This window comes from Anguilla anguilla, chromosome 4 (assembly GCF_013347855.1).
Source record: "Anguilla anguilla isolate fAngAng1 chromosome 4, fAngAng1.pri, whole genome shotgun sequence".
Lineage (NCBI taxonomy): Eukaryota > Metazoa > Chordata > Actinopteri > Anguilliformes > Anguillidae > Anguilla > Anguilla anguilla.
In genome coordinates, this window is record NC_049204.1 from 4,684,107 (window position 1) to 4,709,296 (window position 25,190).

The window sequence follows — 25,190 nt, forward strand, 5'->3', positions numbered from 1 at the left end:
ACGGTTTGGTGACGTTGCGATAGGCCGGTTCAGGAGCCATGGCGACGGGGTGGAATCCGGCGGCCTGACGCTAGCCCCATTCTTCAGCGCTCGCAGGGAAGGCCGTTTTGCTGAGGAACTCTGGGAAGCCTTCTGTCTGCGCGAAACGGCCTGTTTTTATACGGCCTATGGAATCAGCACTTTGCAGTGTTTGAGCGTCAGGTGGGCCGCGGCGCGGTGGAGTACTGCTGAATTTTTAAAACGCGCTCAAATAAATGTCACAGTCACAAAACACCCCCCACTTGTTTCACCCCTGGACGTTGCTAATGTGACATTGGGTGGATCCGTACTCTGTGAGGTCACTTCCTGTATCCGTCATTTCTTGCATTTAGCCCCAGACGCTGTTGCCATGACGTTGTTGCCGTGGCGTTGTGGCGACAGACTGGGCAGGTGCACGGCAGGCAGGTGCGTGACTCAGCCGTCCGTCATGACGGCCGTGACTCACACCGGCCCGTTTCCCCGGTCACCGCGGGGTCCAATGGCAAAGAGCACCTCGTCGTCAAGGTGACGTTCGCACCTCTCCCCCCTCTCGCCGGGGAGCGTGTGCCGCGGCTGTGTTCCCTGATTCTTTTCTTTTTTTTGTCTGTTTAATTACAAATGGCGGGTGATTCAGCGATGCTCCACAGTGAGAGCGCAGCACTAGCGGGTCTGGAGATGGAGGCGTGTCTGGCGGAAGGCGTTGGGGGGGGGGGGGGGGGGGGGGGGGGGGGGCAGGGGGGAGGGGGGTGAAATGAAAGCCCCGTGCCGAGGCCGGGCCGAGCTCCAGCGCTCGGACCGCGTTTGCGCCGTACGGGTTGGGGGCGGGACGGGGGCTCGGTGGGGGGAAGCGCCCGATTTAGCTCGCCGCCCCTCACGATCTCGCCACGCGCTCTTCCGCCACCGCCGCCAAAACAGAGCATGCCCCCCGTCCACCCACGTCATGAGCATGTGGCAGCAACACTCGCCCCCACCTCTCCGCCCTCGCACCCCCCCCCCCCCCCCCATCCCGGGCCCTCCGGAGCATCTGTGCTCCGCGGCTGGGTTTGGACAGGACCACGGCCTCCCGTGGGCCCCTGCGTCCCGCCCACATCCCGCCCCCGTCCCACACACGTCCCGCCCCCGTCCCGACCATTTCTGTTAGCGATTAGCCCGCGCTACACGCGCTCGTGAAGTGCACTGCTACAGGGACAGGCTTGTGTGTACGACGCAGTACTTCCCCTTTCAGGCCTTCTGTGCAGGAACACCCACCTGGTGTGCTGGAGAGGCTTTATGAAATTACTGGACAGGGGTGCTCCCCTTGGGGGGGCGGGGGGGTGCTCACCTGGAGGAGGTGTGCTCCCCTTGGGGGGGGCGGGGGGTGCTCACCTGGAGGAGGTGTGCTCCCCTGGGACAGGTGTGCTCTCCTGAGTGTATGCCTCTCATGGCTGTTTAAGCAGCTCATTCTCAGCCTGCTTTACCTCACTCCGTACCCAAACTCCAGCGTGTCCCAGACAGCTGTCCTGACAGTGAACAGTCTCGTCCGCACAGTCTGTCACAGAGCGAGTGCGGTTCTCGGGTTTTAAAAACAGCCTCATCCTCCCCCCCCCCCCCCAGCGTGCCACCCGGCTCTGACAGCGCGTTAACTCCGGGCCGCGGAGAGAACGTGTCAGAGGCGGAATGTGCCGGAATAATGAGGAGCCGCGAGCGCGTCGGGTGCTCCAGCGCTTCCTGTTCCGCGGGGAGCTTCCTGTTCCGCAGGTGCCCGGATTCGCTGGCTCTGGCTTTGCCCCTGATGAGTAAAGGGCAGGATGTGAACCAGCAGGACTCAGTCTGGATGCTGGGCGCGTACGTACAGTCTGGAGCAGCAGTGCCTGTTCTGTTCTAGTCCAGCTGAAGCACACACAGATATCAGTTCTCCCTTTTTTGGGGGGGGGGGGGGGGGGGGGGGGGGGGGGGGCGGGGGGTTGGCTCAGTAAGTGTGCTTAAATAGGCTGATTAGCTGGGGCATTAAGGAGCCCCAGAGGAGGAGGAGGAGGATGAGGATGAGGGTGAGGATGAGGAGGAGGATGAGGAGGATGAGGAGGAGAGTCAGCAGATGCGTGCTCTCAGACAGCTGCTTTAAATAGCCGTCACTTCCTCTGTGTCAGCCTGTCAGTGGCACTCTCTCATTTCATCTCTAAATAAAGTACTTAGAGCATCAGAGCTTAATGCGCTGCGGTGTGCGTGTGTGTATCTGTTTGTGTGTTAGCATGTGTGTGTGTGCGTGTGTGTGTGTGCAAGAATGTATTGTGTGTGTGTGTCTGTGTGTGTCAGTGTGTAAATGGACGGTGAAGGACTGCATTTATATACAATTGATGCCTCTCATTCACCCATTCACACACACACTCACACACCAGCGGTGAAAGGCTGCCATGCAAGGTACCAATCAGCTCGTTGGGAGCAGTTAGGGGTTAGGTGTCTTGCTCAGGGACACTTCAACACGCCCAGGGCGGGGGATCAAACTGGCAACCCTCCGACTGCCAGACAGCTCTTACCTCCTGAGCTATGTCGCCCCACATGTGTGTGCATGCGTGTATCTGTGTGTGTGTGTATGGGTGTGTGTGTGTGTGTGTGAGTGTGTGTGTGTGTGTGTGTGAGTGTGTGAGTGTGTGTGTGTATGTGTATGGGTGTGTGTGTGTGTGTATGGGTGTGTGTGTGTGTGAGTGTGTGAGTGTGTGTGTGTGTGTATGGGTGTGTGTATGTGTATGGGTGTGTGTGTGTGTGTGTGTATGGGTGTGTGTGTGTGTGTATGGGTGTGTGTGTGTGTGTGTGTGTGAGTGTGTGTGTGTGTGTGTGAGTGTGTGAGTGTGTGTGTGTATGTGTATGGGTGTGTGTGTGTGTGTATGGGTGTGTGTGTGTGTGAGTGTGTGAGTGTGTGTGTGTGTGTATGGGTGTGTGTATGTGTATGGGTGTGTGTGTGTGTGAGTGTGTGAGTGTGTGTGTGTGTGTATGGGTGTGTGTGTGTGTGTATGGGTGTGTGTGTGTGTGTATGGGTGTGTGTGTGTATGGGTGTGTATGGGTGTGTGTGTGTGTGTATGGGTGTGTGTGTGTGTGTATGGGTGTGTGTGTGTATGGGTGTGTATGGGTGTGTGTGTGTGTGTATGGGTGTGTGTGTGTATGGGTGTGTATGGGTGTGTGTGTGTGTGTGTGTGAGTGTGTGAGTGTGTGTGTGTATGTGTATGGGTGTGTGTGTGTGTGTATGGGTGTGTGTGTGTGTGAGTGTGTGAGTGTGTGTGTGTGTGTATGGGTGTGTGTGTGTGTGTATGGGTGTGTGTGTGTATGGGTGTGTATGGGTGTGTGTGTGTGTGTATGGGTGTGTGTGTGTGTGTATGGGTGTGTGTGTGTATGGGTGTGTATGGGTGTGTGTGTGTGTGTATGGGTGTGTGTGTGTGTGTATGGGTGTGTGTGTGTATGGGTGTGTATGGGTGTGTGTGTGTGTGTATGGGTGTGTGTGTGTGTGTATGGGTGTGTGTGTGTGTGTATGGGTGTGTGTGTGTATGGGTGTGTATGGGTGTGTGTGTGTGTGTATGGGTGTGTGTGTGTGTGTATGGGTGTGTGTGTGTGTGTATGGGTGTGTGTGTGTATGGGTGTGTATGGGTGTGTGTGTGTGTGTATGGGTGTGTGTGTGTGTGTATGGGTGTGTGTGTGTGTGTATGGGTGTGTGTGTGTGTGTATGGGTGTGTGTGTGTATGGGTGTGTATGGGTGTGTGTGTGTGTGTATGGGTGTGTGTGTGTATGGGTGTGTATGGGTGTGTGTGTGTGTGTATGGGTGTGTGTGTGTGTGTATGGGTGTGTGTGTGTATGGGTGTGTATGGGTGTGTGTGTGTGTGTATGGGTGTGTGTGTGTGTGTATGGGTGTGTGTGTGTGTGTATGGGTGTGTGTGTGTATGGGTGTGTATGGGTGTGTGTGTGTGTGTATGGGTGTGTGTGTGTGTGTATGGGTGTGTGTGTGTGTGTATGGGTGTGTGTGTGTATGGGTGTGTATGGGTGTGTGTGTGTGTGTATGGGTGTGTGTGTGTGTGTATGGGTGTGTGTGTGTGTGTATGGGTGTGTGTGTGTGTGTATGGGTGTGTGTGTGTATGGGTGTGTATGGGTGTGTGTGTGTGTGTATGGGTGTGTGTGTGTGCGCACGCAGCAGGAATATCAGGCCCAGCCGGGCTGTAGAGCGCTTCCCTGGCGACTCCGGACTCCGGAGCCCAGATGTGCCTGGGCACACCCCCTTGGGAGATGACTTCTCTGTGCGCTGCTGTGCATTGTGGGTGCTTTTCCGCTCTTTAATGCTGCAGTGGATGCTCTTAAGAGCTGGCGAATCAGGAAGAGAACTTTTAACAGCCAGAATTTCTCTGCTGTACCTTTCCTGCGGCGTTTTCTCTTATCTTGTTTCCGCGAGGCGACGTCGTGGTGAGGACTCTCCAGGAGTGCTCAGCTAATCCTTCAGTTTAAGGCTTTTTCCATCTGAAGTAAGCTGTCGCACGCGCTCAGATCAAACTGGGCGTCGGCCCCATCGCACACGCTCAGATCAAACTGGGGGCTTCGGCCCCATCGCACGCGCTCAGATCAAACTGGGGGCGTCGGCCCCATCGCACGCGCTCAGATCAAACAGGGGGGCGTCGCCCACATCGCACACGCTCAGATCAAACTGGGCGTCGGCCACATCGCACGCGCTCAGATCAAACTGGGCGTCGGCCACATCGCACGCGCTCAGATCAAACTGGGCGTCGGCCCCATCGCACGCGCTCAAACGGGCCGATCGTTCTCGATGGGTTTGCAGATGCTGACGAGGCGAATCGTGATGGTTGCTCTGCCGTTGCTCTCGATTTCATCACCGCGCGCGGGCGGCGGCGGCCACGTTTACCGCCAGAAGCACGCCAGGCCCCGCCGTCCGTGCTCACGGTCACCCGCTGCGCTCGTGTGACTTCACAGGGCGTAGCGTCGCAGCGCTAGTGCTGGTGTTCAGCACTCTGGCCGAAAGGGTCACCGTCCCCTTCAGTCTGTCTGTCTGTCTCTGTCTCTCTAACGGCATTGTACAACACACTCGCTTCTCCTTTCCCCTCTTCCCTTCCGCTCTCTTCTCTTTCCTCCCCTCCCCTCCTCTCTTCTCTCCTCTCCTCCTTTCCCTTCGCACCTCTCTCCTCTTCTCTTCTCTCCTGTCCCCTCCACATCTCGCAGCTGCTGGGATGTGATTCCTGCAAATTTGTTTTTCCTTTTTTTTTTTTTTTTGCACCCTAAAAATATGTCTGAGCCAGAAACATGGGACAGAGCGTCAACAACACACACACACTCTCTCTCACACACACGCGCACACAGCTCGATGCAAGTGAGAATGTTCAGCAAAAGAAAGCCAAAAGTGAGGCATTTGGTTAATCACTTGGGGTGTAAATACCAGCGTTTCCTGATTTATCTCATTAAAGCACACCCCGGTGCTCTCTCTGAAGCTATCTGCTCGCCTCTGCATGGGCCTCAGAAGTCTGACGTAACACGGAGCAAAACCTTCACCCATACATGGATTTCTGGATGATTTCTCTATGGAGAAAAAGAATGGAAGTTTCAATATATAAATTTCAATATGACAATAAAGTTTAAAAATTTAAACTGGCGTTTAAAACTTGGACATTTTTATGTTGTAGTTGTGCGACAGGTCGCTAACCTCGCTGTTAGCAATTTGTTTTATATTAGAACAAATTTTTTAGCTTATAAAAAAATGGGTAACAAGCATCCTTTTCTCATATACAAACAAATGTCCAACTGTCATGAAAACACCATTAATTTCTCCCATTGGCTGTATAATTTTTGATCCAGAAGTCTCGAAAGTGCTAACAAACTGGAAGGGAATGACGATGCGACTACTACCTATTACATCACAACTACCGAGCAAATCGCTGTGCTTATGACATCACAGCTACAGAGCAAATCACTGCTTGTGACATCACAACTACTGAGAAAATCGCTGTGTTTCCAATGCACTAGAGCAGCGTTTCCCAACCAGTGTGCCGTGTGAAAAATCCTTTAAAAAAATGTTAAATGTTCAAAAAAACCTGAATGAACAAATCCCATTCACAAAAGCCAAAATAAATGTCATTAAAATGCATATCTCATAATCAAAATCCCAAAAGAACATTTAGTCGTACTTTTGGCACGTCGCGTCACATGTTTATTTTTTTATGCTTTTGAGACTGGTGTGCCACGAGATTCTGTAAATTTGGAAAGTGTGTCGCGGAAGGAAAAGGGTTGGGAAACGCTGGACTAGAGTATGATCACAAATGGATGTGCACGATATTTACAGTGTGTGCACACACATTGACACCATGTTTAATTCCTGGTGAATTTTTCTGTGTATTTTTGTAAATGGACAATGACAGCTTAGCCATAAGCAGCTATGCTTGCTGGGGAATTTGGAAATGTGAAGTTGTACTATAATAAGCCGTGGTCCTGATACAGCCCGAAATGATCCCTGAATTTAAGCAGGGACGGGTTTATTCTTGTCGTTTGATTGACAGGGGAGTGGCTGATGCTCGCTGGATCCCTGACATCATGCAGCAGTACATTTACATTACCCCCCCTCCCCCCCCCCCCCCCCCCCCCCCCCCCCCCCCCCCCCCCCCCCCCAGAGCACAATCTGCTGTCTCTGAGTTTATGTGCGTCCGTGAGCGAGCGTTAATCTAAAGAGGATTACTCCAGCAGTCTCCTGCCAACCTTACGCACCAGTCCCGCTCTCCTGGATGAACACAGCGCGTTTAGCCTGCTTTTGACACCGTGTGTGTGTGTGTGTGTGTGTGTGTGTGTGTGTGTGCGCACGCTTGTGGTGTGTGTGTGTGTACGTGTGTGCCTGTGGGTGTGTGTAAGAGACAAATATGTATCTTAGTTGTGTGCGGTTAGGGTTCCAATTTTTTTTTTCTAATTTCCCTTCATCGTCTTCGCCATCATTCACACGTGACGGTTGCAGAAGTGGGAGTTTCAGGGTGTATTTTTGGAGGTTTTCTGGAGCTGGCCGGTTCTGACGGCTGGTTCGTGCTGAGCAGGCCGTGGTCCTGGCTGATCTGCAGTTTCATCTGCAGGTGGTCGGGTCGGTCCGAATGGGGATCAGCGCCGTCTCCGGGTCACATGCAATAAACGGCTCCCAGCCGGGCGTGCGACCACGGGCTCGGCCAATAGCAATCCTCCCAGCCGGGCGTGCGACCGGGGGCTCGGCCAATAGAAATCCTCCCAGCCGGGCGTGCAACCAGGGGCTCGGCCAATGGAAATCCTCTCAGCTGGTCCGCACGCGGGCATCTGTAATTGCATTATTTCACAGATGCCTTTAACTCGTGTGGAAACATCCTTAACATGGGGGGGGGGGGGGGGTGTGGTTGACCCAGAAAAAAAGATGAGACACTACATGTGACGCATTCGGAGATGGAGAGCACTGTGCTGTTTGTGGGCGAAACGGTGGGGCAGTGGTTACCAAGGAGGAGGTTCTCACCATGTCCTCACATGGTGGGGGGGGGGGGGGGCTTGCTCTCATTAGTGTGTTTGCACTCCCCAGGGGTGTATCTCTGCATTTGGGTTTGCTTTTTGTTTCGATGAAATCGGTCCAGTTTGCCTCAGAGCATTTTCTGACGCGCAGTGCCTCTGTCGTCCTGTAGGGGCAGCGTCCTCCTGCCTCGGGGCATTTTTTCCTGTAATGTCCCAGCATGCCTTGTGCCAGAGCACGTGTGTGCCCATGTCCACGGCCAGGATTACTGTTCCAGGCAAAGCTCCAGCAGGCGTTTCCACTCTCTACTGGTTTAAAGCTAGCAACCCCTGTTTGCCCCGTTCTTACCTTAAAATCTAAGACTCTTTATTAAAAAATACATTAAACACTTCAAAGGAGATGAAGGTACATCACTGAGGTGTTTTTGTGCACGGAATGCTTGAACAGCAGAACATTTTCAGTCTTAACACTGGCTTTGTGTTGCTCACTGTATCTTTTACAGATATCTTTACAAATTTTTGAGAAAAAAAATGAGAAACTCTTGAATGGTTAGTCATGCGAAATGAGTTTGTGAGTGTGCTGGAGTAGGGAGGAAGTCTTCGTTTGAAAGTGTGTGTATAAAACAGCAGTGTAGGACCCGGGCAATCATTTAATGCCAGCCTCCGGGTGTGTATGTAAATGCGTGTGTGGTAGGTCCACTCTCACATATTTAATCAAGGATGTGTGTGTGTGTGTGTGGGGAATGTGTGTGTGTATGTGTGTATGTGTATATGTGTGAGTGTGTGTAGGTGTGTGTGTCTGTGGAATGTGTGTGTTCAATTTGTGTAAACCCTGAAGCTTGTTGGCTTGGAAGGGGATGAGGGGGGGCTGGTGGAGGGAGGACTGAAAGAGGGGGGGCGGAGTGTAGATAGGTGAGGGGAGGGGGGGGTGGAGTGTAGAGAGAGGTTGGGGGGTGGAGTCTAGAGAGGGGAGGGGAGGGGAGGGGGGGTGGAGTGTAGAGAGAGGTTGGGGGGTGGAGTCTAGAGAGGGGAGGGGAGGGGAGGGGGGGTGGAGTGTAGAGAGAGGTTGGGGGGTGGAGTCTAGAGAGGGGAGGGGAGGGGGGCGGGGTGTAGAGAGGGGAGGGGAGGGGGGCGGGGTGCAGAGAGGGGAGGGGGGTGCGTGCAGCCCAGTCCGTTAGCATCTGCTGCGCTGCGCTGGTAGTGTGGGATCTGAGCTGTGCTGAGCTGAGCTGGAGGAGAAGCAGCAGCAGCAGTGGCTGCTGAAGTGTGTGAACACTCCGTCGCCTCGCTGCTCAGCCGCGTGGAGCCACGCAGCCCGCGAACGCCACCCCAGGTACAGACGCCGGGTCGTCACGCCGACGGAGGGAGGGAGGGAGGGAGGGAGGGAGGGAGGGAGGCGTGCAGGCAGGTCAGAGAGCAGCAGCTGCCATACGCGGGAGAGAGAGGAGAGGCTTCCACAGCGGCTGGCTCTGGGTCGCAAACGACGGGTGAGTGCAGGAAAGGAGAGAGGATGAAGAGGAGGGATCGGTCAGGAAGGAGAGAGTATGAAGATGGAGAGAGAGGCAGAGGAGGAATCGGTCAGGAAGGAGAGGATGAAGAGCAGGGATCGGTCAGGAAGGAGAGAGTATGAAGACTTGAGAGAGAGGTAGAGGAGGAATCGGTCAGGAAGGAGAGGATGAAGGAGAGGATGAAGAAGAGGAATCGGTCAGGGAGGAAAGGATAAAGGTGGAGAGAGAAGAGGGATCGGTCAGAAAGGAGAGGGTGAAGATTGACCGGGAGGTAGAAGAGGTATCTGTCAGGAGAGGGTGAAGATGGACAGGGAGGTAGGAGAGGGTTCGGTCAGTAAGGAGAGGATGAAGATGGAGAGAGAGGTAGAGGAGCAATCGGTCGAGTCCCTTCAAAATTCTCAAGCCGGATAGCTGTGTAGAAAGTGTGACTCTCAGGATTATATGAAAATTGTGTGTAACTTTTAAATGAACCGTAGTGCTTTCTGTGTGTGATTATCCCTGCTCTGAGATGCTGAGGTAGGCTCTGCTTCCACGGAGTTCTGTTCTGACTGTCTTTATAAAATTCTTTGTAGGTATACAGTAGCCTGTACTGTGTGACTAGGCTGTGTTGTACTGTTTGTTTCATTTAGTCTTTTTTCAGAACTTTTTCAACTTTTGTGTATCTGCGGTTTTCATGTCGTTTCTGTGTTTCGTTCCAACGTCATTTTATTTTGTCATTCTTTTGCTAATTTTGTACAGAATGTAATTCAGTGTTCTATCCTGTGGTAGCCCACAGCTCGTGCACCTCCGTGTTTGAAATCTAACGAGAGAAATGAGTTGTTTGTGATGTGAAGTGCCTCTCTGCAGCAGCAGTAGTAACGCTTGTTGGTGCTGTTCTGATGCGTGATCGAATATTTAGTGCCCACTTCACTGGTTGTTGAAGTTTCTGTCTCAGTTGTGGGAGAAAAATAGCATGGAGAAATATTTCCTCATATTTTTTGTATGGTGCGTGCGTGTAGAAGGTGTATCGGGTTGGAAAGCCTGATCAGACTGTCCCAGGTGCAGTCATACCGTGCCCCTGACACAGCTCCTGCTATGGTGGCAGTTTGCAGCCGGGACGGGTGAGGGGTGAGGGTCAGGGGGACGTCTCATGGGTCCAGAGCGTGTTTAAAAGCAGCTGTGTACGGGACGGGTGCAGGGAGATTTAGGGACATCTCGCTGGTTCAGGTCTCTTTCCCCGGGACCTTAGAAGAGCAAAATAATCCGGGAGAAAGACGGGGAAAGCATTGCAGCAAAGTAGCCCGTTAATAATTCATAAAGAGCGTTTCATTTTTGATCACGGCTCTGTGGACATCGATTGCTCTGCGAAAGAGCGTTAACCTGGTGAACCCTGATGCTCTCTGTGTTGTGAGTTTGTCCATCGCTGTCATGCACCTGTGTTCTCTCTCTCTCCTCTACCCTTTCCCTCTGCCTCGCTCTCTCTCTCTCTCTCTCTCTCCACTCTTTCCCTCTGCCTCTCCCTTTCTCTCCACATTTCGCTATCCTTCTCTCTCTTTCTTTGTGCATCTCTCATTCCTCTCTTCCTCTTTCTGTCCATCCTTCTCTATTCCCCCTCTCTCTTTCTCTGTGCATCTCTCTCCCCCTTTCTCTTTCCATCCTTCTGTCTCTCTCTTTCTCTGTGCATCTCTCAACGTGTCTCTCTCTTTCTCTCCTTCTATTTACATCTTTCTCTATCCCTCTCTTTCTCTGTGCATCTCTCTCTCCAGCCTTCTCTATCCCTCTCTTTCTCTGTGCATCTCTCTCTCCATCCTTCTCTATCCCTGTCTTTCTCTGTGCATCTCTTTCTCTCTCCCTCCCTCTCTCTCTTTCTTTCTCTCTCTCTCTCTCTCTTAGCAGGCTGTACAGCAGGGCTAGATCATTCCCACAGCTGGGAATCGAACCCGCAGCCTCTGGGTCACGTGCCCCGGCTCCCTAACCCTCGTCCTCCTCTCCTGCGCCCCCCCCCCCCCCCCCCCCCCCCCCCACGCACGTTGTCTGTTGACTCTTTTTCCCGCCTTTCTCTCTTGCAGAGTACAGCCGGTTCGAGGCGAAGATCCATGACCTGCGCGAGCAGATGATGAACAGCAGCATCAGCTCAGGGTCCGGCTCCCTCCGGACCAGCCAGAAGAGGTCGCTATACGTCAGGTGAGAGACCGGCGGGCCGGCCGCACCTTGTGTGATCCGTCTGACCGTAACGCGGTCCGGTCCGGTCGCTGAAGAGCGGCCTGGCGCACGGTCCTGGGAGGACGGGCCATTATTTCACTCGTCCTACTTTTATTTGTGTTTACTGTGAGACGCGCTGGGCATTAATTAGCCTAATCTTAGATGTGATACATCGGGTATGGCGGTGCGGTCTACATTTCCACGCGTTTATGAGACCCCGCCCCCTCAAACCCTCCCCCCCCCATCCCCACACACCTCAGCTGCAGTGCTTTAGTGATTTAGGAGCACTGTCCCATCCCGTTCCGTCAGCGGGTCCGTTTGTGTTTGGGAATGTGTCACCTGACCCTCAGGCCTGTAAGTGTGGATCCTGGCCCTGCGGCATCGCTACAAAAAAGGGTCTTAAAAATGTCTTCTAATGAGACTTAAAAGACTAAAAATCTTAAACTTAAGATTATTTCTCTCTCAAGTAGAAAATACTAGCTTGTGTTTCTTTTTGCTTGACAAATGAAATTGTCTTACCCTCATTGCCAAGGCTGGCTCACCTCATTGGAAATCTTATTTAGCAAAAAGAAGTTGCTCAAATAAGGGGGGGGGGGGCGCTCAGTGTGAGGAATCAACAGTCACAAGGCCTGGGTTGCCATTGGTGGGGGGGGGGGGGGGGGAGTTATACTCATCTGTCCTCTGACTCATTCACCCATCCTCCCCTCCTCTTTTCTTTTCTTCCTCTTTTTATGACCTTTGTTGACAGATCCGATTGAGCTCGCCGCATCTCACATCAACCGCCATTTTTGTTCTTCCTTTCTTTCTTCTTAAAAGAGATGTCATTTAGCTGTTTGTTTTATCTGCCATTTTATTTACGATCCTGTGCGCAGTGCTGACGTTTGTGCTGAATATTTTCTGCCCTTTTGATAATGGATGGAGGGGAGATAAGAAACAGAAAGGTCAAGACAAAGTTATGAGTGACTGTTTTGGTATTTCGGAGCAAAACCGTGTTGTTACCTGTGATTGGTCAGTTCTACTGAGTGACACTGCCCCCTGCCTATCGCTCTGCGGTTTGGGGGCGGTCCGTTCTGACTTGGGCTGATCCAGCTGCTCTGCGTGGTGGCCTGGGCCGTTTCACGAAGGCGGATTACTGAGTTAGCTGGACAACTGTGTCGAGTAAAACCCAGAACAGCTCTTTTACTACTTCAGTCCGTGTTCTTACTCAGCGCTGCTATCCAGCTAACTCAGTAATCCTGCTTTGTGAAACTGTGTGAACCATGGGTTCCTTTATCTAATCATCAGAATGAACAGAAACTAACTGAGTCCAAATCTAAGAGCTTACAGCTTTGGTCCCGCGTGCTAATTCACTAGCGACGCTAAGCTGTCAGTAGCGTAGGTTGCGTTTGAACATTGGGGGGGGGGCACATTAAGTGGAGGGTCTGGGGGTCCTCCCCCAGGAAATTTTGAGTGTCAAACACTTCATTTCCTGCATTCTGGTGAATTTTTGTGCACCAATTTGTGCCTTTTCTGCATCAATTAATGGTGGAAATGCTTCTTTCATGTTTTTATTGGGGGGGGACAAATACACATGTTCTAAATATTGAGGGGGGGGGGCATATCCCCTGCATCCCAAACTAAATCTACACCTATAACCTGAGCTAATTCTGAGTCTGAAGCAGGGGGGGCTCTGTTCCCAAACTAAATCTACACCTATAACCTGAGCTAATTCTGAGTCTGAAGCAGGGGGGGCTCTGTTCCCAAACAAAATCTAAACCTATGACCTGAGCTAATTCTGAGTCTGAAGCAGGGGGGGCTCTGTTCCCAAACGAAATCTACACCTATGACCGGAGCGTTCTGAGTCTGAAGCAGGGGGGCTCTGTTCCCAAACTAAATCTACACCTATAACCTGAGCTAATTCTGAGTCTGAAGCAGGGGGGGCTCTGTTCCCAAACGAAATCTACACCTATGACCGGAGCGTTCTGAGTCTGAAGCAGGGGGGGGCTCTGTTAGCGCTTGGTAAGTGTTAGCGTGAGGCTCGGCGCAGCTCCGCCAGCCTTCCGTCGCTAACGCTAACGGAACCGTGCTTTTCACTCCGACCTCCGAGATCGAGAGAGAGAGAGAGAGAGAGAGAGCCGCACGCCGCCGCACGCCGCGGGTTAGCTTCGGCGTGAGTCACACGGCGACCGTGGTCAACGGCAACGGCGTCGAGCGACCGAGCCGGGAGAGAGCGTCCTCGCGGCGGAAAGGGGATGAACGCGCGAGCCCCTGGGGTGCGTGCGCGCAGAAATAATGGGCCTCTTGACCTTTTCGGTGGTACGGTTCCCGTTGGAAACGAGGAAGGGGGTTCACGCGGAGGGCCCTGAGAACACGATGTTCGTTAACGAGTGCGTCACGCAGGCGGGCCCCCTCGAACCGAAACGGAACGCGGTCCGCGCGCGGGCGGGCCAGTGCGAGGGGGAGGGTTTATTCCTCACAGGGGCGGCTCAAATTAGCGAAATAAAATTAGAAAAAAAATGAAACTCACCGTCTGTTTTATTTTTAAAAGGAGAGCCAGCGAATCAGCGGACTCCCGATGACATATGGGTGATTCTAACGCCCTGTGGCGAAGTGCTGGCTCGGGAGGGGATGTGATGTCATGTCCTGACTCGCGGGGTGAGCGAGCGAGCGAGTGAGTGGGCGAGAGGGAGGGAGGGAGGGAGGGAGCGAGGAGGCTTGTCAGCCAAAGTTTTCGGGAAAAACAAAAAGGCGCTCTGCCCGGACGTGACTGGAGTGCGTTTCTCTCGCGAAGGCGCGATTCCCTCTGTGTCCCGCCCGCGGGCGCCAGGAAGGGCCGGCCGCCGTGTTTCATTACAGCCAGCGGCTTTCTGTGGTCTGCTCTTCAGCGGCGAATCACCCGCCTCAAACACACGGCTCTGTCCTATCAGAGAGCCCAGCCGCGAATCACCCGCCTCAAACACACGGCTCTGTCCTATCAGAGAGCCCAGCCGCGAATCACCCGCCTCAAACACACGGCTCTGTCCTATCAGAGAGCCCAGCAGCGAATCACCCGCCTCAAACACACGGCTCTGTCCTATCAGAGAGCCCAGCCGCGAATCACCCGCCTCAAACACACGGCTCTGTCCTATCAGAGAGCCCAGCAGCGAATCACCCGCCTCAAACACACGGCTCTGTCCTATCAGAGCGCCCAGCCGCGAATCACCCGCCTCAAACACACGGCTCTGTCCTATCAGAGCGCCCAGCCGCGAATCACCCGCCTCAAACACACGGCTCTGTCCTATCAGAGAGCCCAGCCCACCCTCTGGCCTGGGTGGACAACGGCCGTCTTTGAAATAAAATGTTTGATTTTTATTTTTACGTGAGTTTCTCTGAGGTAATTGCATGTAGGCCTCCTGCCGCCATGTTGTGGCCTCTCAGGGGTGTGTGGATGTTACCTCCTCCTCTGGGACGAAAGCTGCAGAGCCCTCATCCTTCACGGGTTAACTGCTCATTTCACTGTGAGCAGCTTAGCTAGCTTTTTATGTGATGTAAGTACAGAATGATACACACACACACAGATACACACGTAAACGTACACACACACAAACACGCACATACACATGCACACACATGCACACACACACACATATACACATGTATAAACATGCACGCACACACATTCATAAATGTGCACACACACACAGATATATATGTATAAACGTGCACACACACATATTCATAAATGTGCATACACATACACAAATATAAACATGCACACACACACGCAAACACACGCACATACACACACACACACACTCACACATGTACATGTACGCAGACACACAGCACACACGCACAGTTGTCTGTATTCAGGCCCTTCTGTAATAGGATTATCCCAGTGCCAGTGGATTTCTGAAAGATTGAAGCTAAAAACTAGTCTTTGAAACCGTCCTGGCTTTGCTGTGACGGATCCTGGAGCATTTTCTGGAAGACGGCATTTATAAAAAAACCAATCTTCTTAAGATTATGTTTCTCCAAACCTGTAACTAAATGGGGGCGGGGGGGGGGGAGGAATGATTTCCTTCTTCTTTCCGGCTAAGTTGTGCCGTGGTGGAAGATGAGATGCTGGAGACGTTTTTGTATTTTCCCTCCAACTCTACTGTCAGTTTGAAGACATGTTCTTTGAATGTGACTCTTGCCTAAAAAATTAAATATAAAGAAGGAAAATTTTGATTTTAGTGTGATTAGTCAAGTGGTCTCTGTCTTTTACTTTCAAGGTAATCAAGAGATATTTACATAAAAATTTCGTCCAGACTGTAATTTTCCTAATCGAATTTAGGTTTCTTAATCCTGAAGTAATTGGTCCTTGGAAGCAGAGTTCTGGTCATTCAAATGTTTTATTTTGTTATTTAAAAAAAGAAAAGATTTTTGGTTGTCTTTGAAAACAAACCTGTATATAGTGCAAATGTGTTTTATTGTCTGGCTGTCTCCAGCAGTTTAGTCTGCATACAACCCTGGTTGTTGTAGCATTAAGTCAATAATTAAGTGCTTCTGGTCCAGATAAGAAAGCTAAGGGAGCATTGTGTGGGGCAATCTGGATGATGTCACATCTGGTCATGCATTTACCAGTTTTTTGTGACAAAATTTTAATTGGAAATATATTTCTGAGTGAGAAAGAAGACAGGCCGTTTTACAGCGCAAATTAACACCGCCTCAACATTTGTCACCTGCACCAAAGCGGCATATTCTCAAAAATAAAATAAAAAATAAAAAGATATCTGTTTTTGTTTTTCCGTTAAACTCCTCAGTGACAGAATCTCGTTACTGGTGAACCCCTAGAAAGGCGTTTGCAGTGTGAAATGCTCAGTTTGCCGAAGAGACCGAACTCAGAACTGTAAGTGCAGCAGTACTGCAGTCTCTAAGACTCAAGTCTTTATGTGCCACAAGTGTTGGGCATTGCTGAACCATACAAACGACGGTTCAGTTAAATAGGGTAGGCAATAATAATCGTGGGAAAATAATAATTGTAATAATCCTGGGGTGTGCGGTTGGGGGTATTAATTTGCAGTCAAAATAGGCAGTAAAATCAACAGTTATCATTAAACACGACAAAATATCTCTCCATCGCGGTGCGGAGGATGTTAGTTGCTTCAGCTCCAGTTGCCGGGGCGATACGCACACATCAGTGCCCCTGGGTTAGAGAGCCAGGCTGTGTCAGGGGACAGCTTCATCACAGGAGCGACCCGGCCTGCAGACCAGAGAGGAGTCATCATCCACACTAATGCAGTCCTCCGCCTGTTTCACTTCGGTCCTCAGCATTGTGTGTGCGTGTGTGTGTGTGTGTGTGTGTGAGCGTGTGCGTGAGAGCATGTGATGTGTGTGTGTGTGAGCGTGTGTGTGTGTGCGTGAGTGTGCGTGTGCGTGAGAGCATGTGTGTGTGTGTATGTGTGCGTGTGAGTGTGTGTGCGTGTGAGTGTGTGTGCGTGTGTGCGTGTGTGTGTGTGAGAGCTGAAACACAGCCGCAAGCTCTCTGTTACTCTCAGCGTTTACATCAAAACTGTATGCTTAGCACGTTCTGCGTTGTTCTAGCCGTGCACACATTCTTCTTGTTCCAGTTGAATCAACGCTTAAGCAAAACATGATTATCTTACACCAGTGCAAAACGACTTTACTTAACAGCTGAAGAATGGATGGTTAATGTACTGATTTCGGGCCATAGCCTTGCCTGTTTAATCGCCTCTCCCTCTCTCTCTCTCGCTCTCTCTCTCTCTCTCTCTCTCTCTCTCTCTCTCTCTCTCTCTCTCTCTCTCTCCTGTCGCCGGGCGTTCCAGGGCGCTGTTCGACTACGACAAGACCAAGGACTCGGGCCTCCCCAGCCAGGGCCTGGACTTCAAATTCGGGGACATCCTGCACGTGGTGAACGCCTCGGACGACGAGTGGTGGCAGGCGCGGCAGGTGACCCCCGACGGCGAGGTGGAGGAGATCGGCGTCATTCCCAGCAAGAGGAGGTACGCCCCCGGCACCCCCAAATTAACGTCCCGCTCGCCACGTTTACCGACCATCCACCCATCCATTATCTATACCCGCTTATTCCTGGTCAGGGTTGGGGGGGGGGGGGGGGTGCTGGAGCCTATCCCAGCATGCATTGGGCGAGAGGCAAAAGGTCGACAGTTCCTCACAGGGCATACACACCACTCGTACAGTGTTCAAGCAAACCTGTCCCCAACACCTTTTTTGTTCATTATTGAAGCATTTCCTGTAACATAAAAATAAGGGATGATAAATAACTAAAATAACTACGACAGCATCCACGTTACCCTCCTCGTGTCAGAATTGCTGAAGATGAGCGGGTTTGGGCGTGGCTAGCGTTGGGTGGGGAGAGAGTTCCTGGGAGGTAAGAGGATGCTGCTGGAAGTGCTGTGGGTGTCCTGTAGGGGGCACTCTTTCCCCCCAGAGCAAATCAAATTCAGTACCTTTTCCGCAGCATCGTCGACGGAAAAGAGAATTTAGTCTTCGATCGACCCGCCTGGTGAAATTTAGATCAGATGAAATGGCACGGAGGCAGTGTGTCTGGGCCATTAGCTTCAGGTTTTTTAAACAGGCCGAGGACACCGCGTGCTGATCGTAAGACAGACGCCCTCGCTTCGTCGAGCGCCGTACCCTTCACTGCGTAATTACTTTTAGATGATGATGATGATGATGATGCGTTTCCTGTTCTTTTGTGTCTGGAGTCTGTCATCCCTTCCTCCGCCTCGTTGTGTGTGTGTGTGTGTGTGTGTGTGTGTGTGTGCGTGCGTGCACCCGACCGACGTCTGCTGTTCTTTCTGCTCAAAGAGCTGGTCATCCACCCGAGCGTGTGCCCTGTGACTTATCGGTTTAGAGCTCGCTCATCACCCCTCGTTAGGGTCGTTAGGGCCCGGTCGCCTCGCCCCGCCCTGCCGCAGACTCCCCGCTGGAAAGGCTTTTGTTTTGCCAGCCGTCTCCCGGCCTTCGGACTATTCGAACGTAACGGCCTTTGTGAAAACGAGAACGTTCCCTTTCAACTGCTAACGTCTTCTGGTACTGTTACGTCTTTTTTTGGATTATTATTAAAATATGATTATTTCAGCAATAAAATGGAGCCAATTATTTTGAGTGTTTAAGAGGCAAGTAGAGATTGCAGTGTTGGGTCAGTTTTTTTGTTTTGTTTAACTTTTAGAGTAAATGTTACGGTTTAGGGTCAGTTTGTTTTGGTGTTAATTTGGCTTTTGAGTAAGTGTCGTTTTTATTGGTTTGCATTTGCTTTTTAAATAAATGGTATGGTGCTGGTCCAGTTGTTTATTTGGCTTTTTGAGTAAGTGTAGTGAGAGGGTCCTTTCCCTTTTCCAGCCCACGCTTACCTGATTACATCCTTTACCCAGCATTCCCTCTGGTGCCTGACTGAGCCTATCAGGCGGGCAGACCAGCTTTGGCCACGCCCCTGTTCCCTATCTGTCAGCTGTGCTTCTCTCAACAGCACTGATGACATCATCTCAAAATAAGAAGCTGCAAAAAAAAAAAAAAAAAAAAACACGATAAGCTTTGGTTGATTTAGCAATCTCTGAATCATAGTTTTTCCGCTGAAATATGTGATTATTTTAAGAAACCGGAGAAATTGTGAGCGAGGCTTCTGGGTTTTGGTTTTGTTTGATTCTCGTTTACACGTCGTAGCGTGTTATCTGGGCGAAAGCGTACAGTAAAGAGGAGAACAGACCTTTTTAGCCCATCTAGATTCCTCATTTACCTACAGAGCATCCAGCACTGCTTCCAGCCTTGCTTTAAACACCCACCAGGGTCTCTGTCTCTGTCTCTGGGCGGCAGTGTAGCACAGTGGGTAAGGAGCAGGTCTTGTAACCTAAAGGTCGCAGGTTCGATTCCTCTGTAGGACACTGCCATTGTACCCTTGAGCAAGGTACTTAACCTGCCTGGCTTCAGTATATGTCCAGCTGTATAAATGGATGCAGTGTAAATGCTGTGTAGAATGTTGTGTAAGTCGCTCTGGATAAGAGCGTCTGCTAAACGCCTGTAATGTAATTTTATGTATCTGACCTGCTGAACCGTTCCACACACCGGCAGCAGGCCGTGCTGTTCGCAGTGGGACCCACACACACGCACGCACGCACGCACGCCCACACACACACACGCACGCACACGCACGCACACGCACACACACGCGCACACACGCGCACACACGCGCACACACACGCACACGCACACACACACGCACACACACGCACACGCACACACACACGCGCGCGCACACACGCGCGCACACACACACACACACACACACACGCACGCACGGGTGCCTGCGTGACTGTCTGTGTGCTTCTGAGCAGCGCTGCGCTGACCTTTCACCGCTTCGGGGCGGATGATGTCATGGTACGCTTGGGATATTTTTAAAAATGAATAAATGAAATGAAAAATAAATAAGCAGGAGGCTCTTCGCCTTATGAATTTCTAAGTAGGATGCGTTGTCTCTTGTTTTTACGGTTCTCAGATGTCAGGGCCCTCTGTGCTTTATTGTGGCCCCCGAGGCGCTGGGGCCCTTTTCTGTTTTGAGCGTGAGGCGCGTACGCGCTGCACCGCTGGGTCTCAAACCGCTGCGGAAATGATTTCGCTCTTTAGGCGCTGGAGAAAGTCAGAAAAGCGCTCCTGATGATCTGTGAGAGCTGTGTGTTTCTGGCACAAGGAGAGCGGACGGTCTGCCCACTGTTAACCATTTCCTGCTTTACGCAGACAGGGAGGCAACTGAGAGGGTGACGGATAGGGAAGGGGGGTCGCTGGTCACCTGGAGGTGTGGCTGAAGAATCAGCCGCCTTACAGACTGCACCACACGCCTCACATATCCCAGATTTTTCCACCGGGTCTGGTACCGACACATCCTGAGTTTACATGAAATTCTAGTGAATGAAAGTGGCTGTTTCTTTTGACCAAAGTCTGACGTGGTTTCGTTACTGTCTGTTGCACTGGCTCCGTCTGCAGTACTGTCTGTACTGCTGTCTGTAGTTCTGAATGTAGTGCTGTCTGTAGTGTTTCAGGAATTTTGTGCCAACTTTTGTGCTTAATTATTGAATTGGCTCAATCAATTCCTGATCTGATATTTTTGTATAGACAGCAGCTGCAGCGACTGACTGCGTAGTGTACACAGATTTCACTGTGAAAGTACAGGGGTGGATCAGCATGGTTCACAGAGCTGTCAGAAAGCTAAAACTAAAGTTAAAGCCAGCATGCATACAGGCCTTCCAGGAACAGAGCTGTCTGTCCCCAGCTTCTCTGACTGGTTAAAATGAGGCTGTGTGGCGGGAAAGGAAAAGTGCCGTTCTCGTGGAAACGGGCGGTTTTCGACTGGCTGCTGATCCCCGGGAGGGACGGACGGACGGACGGACGGGGACGTGTGGTCCCTGTTAGCCGTGGCAGTCTGAGTTCCTCTCGCTCTCCAGATGTACCCACAATGCACCTGGCTTCCTCCGGCTCTCTCTCTCTCTCCCTGGCGGAGCGGTGATTGACGGATGGTAATTGGCTTCTCACGTTCCCCCCCCGCCCCCCCCCCCCCCCCCCCGCCTCCTGTTTCTCCGTGACGATGGAGAACCAGCGGGGTGGAGATTGCGCTCGCTGCTGTTCTCTTCCTGGATGTGTTCTGCATTGTTAAAAGACGGGAGCTTCTTAAAAACTTTCTTTCCTCCAAGGGGGCGCGGTGTTCTTTTCCTTTCGTGGGTCTTGATTGAGTTCTTGATTTCTGAAGTGTGTAAATCTCGGGGCGTAGACATGGTGGTTCAGACTGCTAAATTCGGTGGCAGGTGTTCGGCTTCTGAAAATAGCAATAACGTGGATTAGTTCCAACCGACAGTTTTTTAAATTTTTGTATTTTAAGTGGGTTTTCGTAGCCGTTTCTGTACGTGAACCCTCAATACATGCTTTCAATCCAAGACTTTTGTTGGTTCGAGGACAGCGCTGTGGATGTAATCTAACTGGTGGTCATTATGAACTAACAATTATAAGTCAATAAGCGTTGCTGTTGCATTGCACGTTTACTTTCGACAGCAGTTTTAGAGGGCAAATACAGAAGGGCGGGGGCGGGGCGTGGGGGAGGGGGGGTGATGTTTCACAAAAAAAAAAAAAAAAAAAATTCTAGAAGTTTCTCTTTCGACCGAAAATAGCTTTTCAGCAGCCGCTGTGAAATGGCATGGCAGCACGCGCTGCCTAAGTGATAATAGAAGTCGCGTTGGAGAAAGTTGTTGGTTCACTCCAGAGTCTGTATGCGTCCCAGAGGCCTCTGTTACAGAGAGAGAGAGAGGGCGAGAGAGAGAGCGAGCGAGACTTCATTGCAGTAAGAATAGCACAGCCTCTCCATGTGTTAATTACAGGTAACACCTCTCACCCATTTTAAGGAGGTGTAGGAGAGGGGGGGTGGGACGGGTGGTTGGGGGGTAACGAAGCTGTTGAGAAAATGAGATTTTAATGTGTGAGAAGCTTTGAAGTGGATGCTTCTGTCTGCCTGTCTTCAGTCTCTACCACCTTCTCCCAACCCCCCCCCCCCCGTCCCCCCCGTCCCCCCTGTCCCCTCCTGTACCCTCCCTGTCACAAGTTCCACTTGTTCCAGTAGTAGTTCCACACTTGAGCAAGGTACTTAACCTGCATCGCTGCAGTATATATCCGGCTGTATAAATGGATGATGGAGTGTAAATGCTGTGTAAAAGTTGTGTGAGTCGCTCTGGATAAGAGCGTCTGCTAAATGCCTGTAGTGCAGTGTAATGTTAAAACCCACTTTAAAGTCCACTGTCAGTCGGAATGAGCTGATCCTTTCGGGGCGTGAGTATGTGGACTATTCCGTGGGCCTGTGCGGAAGAGGGAGGGGGGTAGGCTCTTGCTCATCAGTCCCTGATCTGTTCTGTCCCCCCCCCCCACCCCCCCCCCCCCCCCAGGGTGGAGAAGAAGGAGAGGGCTCGATTAAAGACCGTCAAATTCAACCCCAAGTCCCGGGAAAAAGGGGTGAGTAGCACTGTGTGTGTGTGTGTGTGTGTGTGTCCGTCTGTCTGTGTGTGTCTCTCTGTCTGTGTGTGTGTGTGTGTGTGTGTTGTTTGTCCGTCCATCCGTCCAACCGTCCGTCTGTCTGTGTGTGTCTGTCTGTCTGTGTGTGTGTGTGTCTGTCTATCCGTCCGTCCGTCTGTCTGTGTCTCTCTGTCTGTCTGTCTGTGTGTGTGTGTGTGTTTGTCTGGCCATCTGTCCGTCCGTCTGTGTCTCTCTGTCTGTCTGTCTGTGTGTGTGTGTGTGTTTGTCTGTCCATCTGTCCGTCCGTCCGTCCGTCTGTCTGTCTGTGTGTGTCTGTCTGTGTGTGTGTGTGTCTCTGTGTGTCTGTCCGTTTGTGTGTGTCTGTGTGTGTGTGTGTGTGTGTGTGTGTCTGTCTGTCTGTCTTTGTCTGTCTGTGTGTGTGTGTGTGTGTGTATGTGTGTGCGTTTCTGTGTATTTGTGTGTTCAAAGCCAATTCTGTTTAGTCAATACTGAGAAATTTGGAAAGAGACTTCCAGTTGCATGAAACTATATTCCTGTTGTTATATTGGATTTTTTACTGCTTCAGATCTTTCATTTATCTGCTGTCTCTGTGTTTCCTTGACTAAATGTGTATCATAATAAAGGGCTGTTGTTATACTGTCAGTTACAGCAGCAGTAGGTAAATAACTTAAAACAGAAATGTGTTTGTTTTTTTCCTCTGAGATGTTGGTTAACCTGTGTAGCTTTTCACCGTATCACTTAATTGAATGTACTAATCTGGTTCTGAGGCTTGTATGTGAGAAGCTAGTTAACAGCATGTTTCTCGACCACTTTTTCGAGTCCTTGTGGCGACGTCCCCGCACCGGCGAATGTTTCCTGACCGAATTAACCTTGTGCCTCGTACCGTGAAAAAAACCCTGCGCTGTGTGAGCAAGGCTCGCTGCGTGTCCTAACACAGCACCACAAACTGTGCATGAACTCTCCAGTGAACATTTAAATAAACAAACAAACCAAAAAAAAAACAAACCTGTACGCTTGGCATTGATGTCAAACTGCTTCCTGTTTCCTGTTCACAACTTCTCCGCTGTCCTCCATCTCCTTTTGTTAGACCTCTCTCTGTTTCTCCTGCACTCGCTCCTGTCCTGTCCTCCGCCTACCCCTGTGCATTCTGGGATACCCGTAACTCACCTCTGACCTCACTAGAGTCCCTCTAGTGGCCGAATGAGATGATTGACAGGCCCTGGCAGGTCTGGAACATTCCTGGCCTGTTTCACAGCTGGTTGATTCGCCCGCGCTGATAACAGCAGTGAGGCCCAATAGCACCTCCCGGTGCAGCATCACCTCCCTCTGTAGCTGCACCTCCCTGTGCAGCAGCACCTCCCTCTGCAGCAACACCTCCCCTCCCTCTGCAGCAGCACCCCCCTCTGCAGTAGCACCTCCCCCTGCAGCAGCACCTCTCTGTGCAGCAACACCTCCCCTCCCTCTGCAGCAGCACCTCCCTCTGCAGCAGCACCTCCCTCTGCAGTAGCACCTCCCTCTGCCACAGCACCTCCCTCTGCAGCAGCACCTCCCTCTGCAGTTGCACCTCCCTCTGCCACAGCACCTCCCTCTGCAGCAGCACCTCCCTCTGTGCAGCAGCACCTCCCTCTGCAGCAGCACCTCCATCTGTGCAGCAGCACCTCCCTGTGCAGCAGCACCTCCTCTCCCTCTGCAGCAGCACCTCCCTGTGCAGCAACACCTGCTTCTGCAGCAGCACCCCCCTTTACAGCAGCACCTCCCTGTGCAGCAGCACCTCCATCTGTAGCAGCACCTCCCTCTGTGCAGCAGCACCTCCATCTGCAGCAGCACCTCCCTGTGCAGCAGCACCTCCCCTCCCTGTGCAGCAACACCTGCTTCTGCAGCAGCACCCCCCTTTACAGCAGCACCTGCCTGTATAGCAGCACCTCCCTCTGCAGCAGCACCTGCCTGTATAGCAGCACCTCCCTCTGCAGCAGCACCTGCCTGTATAGCAGCACCTCCCTCTGCAGCAGCACCTGCCTGTATAGCAGCACCTCCCTCTGCAGTTCCCGTGATGCGTTACCGCAACACATTACCATGGTGCGTGAGGATACGCTGAGCCGACAGCAGCTCCTTCAGCAGCTCTGTCTGAGCTGGGAGCCTGATACCTGTGACTGAGCGGCCCAGGTGCTAATCCTATCACTCATTCTCAGGTGCAGTTTGGGATGAAAATATTTATCCTTTCCCTCCACATCCCTCCACATCCCTTTTGCATGCAGAGGAGCCTTTGGGTTCTAAAAGGGAGTGTGATGTCATTGTCTGCCCCACCCCTCAAACTGTCCTCCCCCCCCCCCCCTTAACCTGTTCACACCTGCTTTTCACACTCAGCTTGGCTTTGGCTTTTAAAATAATATTTATTATTTATTTAGTCTTTTTTGGGGGGGATTATGTTGGCCCTTTTTTGGGTATTGGGACCAGCTGTCCATTTCACACGTGGAACTGACTTTGTCGTCATTTTTGAGGTGGTGAAATAAATGATGAGACAGTGAATGTCCTCAGCTGCATGAAAGTAATTTTTCCTCAAGCACATAAGATTACATAAATGTCACACACAAATGCAAACACGAGCCCAAAACAGCATGCAATATTTGTTCATAATTACACTTTTACTGTATACAGTACTGTAAAAAAATATTGTTTAAATTGTTATTATTATTATTATTATTGTTATTATTATTACTGGCATGCAGCTCCTGCCTCTACTTGACCACAGAGTCAGTTTCCAGGAAACCTTTTATTTATTTATTTATTTATTTATTTATTTTTTTATTTTAAAGGCGGGGCTTCTGTTTCTCGCCAGCGTTAGCCACGCCCCCTTTTTCCTCCCTTCCCTCGTTTTTTATTTGCTTTTATTCGCCCCCCCCTCCCCCCCTCCCTCTCTTCCTCAGCAGTCAGTCAATGACAAGCGTAAAAAGAATCTCTTTTCCCGAAAATTCCCTTTCTACAAGAACAAGGAGCAGAGCGAGCAGGAGACCAGCGACGCTGATCGTA

The 25,190-nt window shown here is 51.4% G+C and overlaps 1 protein-coding gene across 1 annotated transcript in view; it reads left to right on the plus strand.

The window, feature by feature from the left end:
- Positions 1-25,190, plus strand: part of dlg1 (discs, large homolog 1 (Drosophila)) — a 78,797-nt gene that overhangs the window by 43,488 nt on the left and 10,119 nt on the right. The window contains 3 exon segments of the mRNA XM_035416126.1: positions 11,042-11,156; positions 16,964-17,140; positions 22,076-22,142. Coding sequence (XP_035272017.1) covers positions 11,042-11,156; positions 16,964-17,140; positions 22,076-22,142 — 359 coding nt within the window.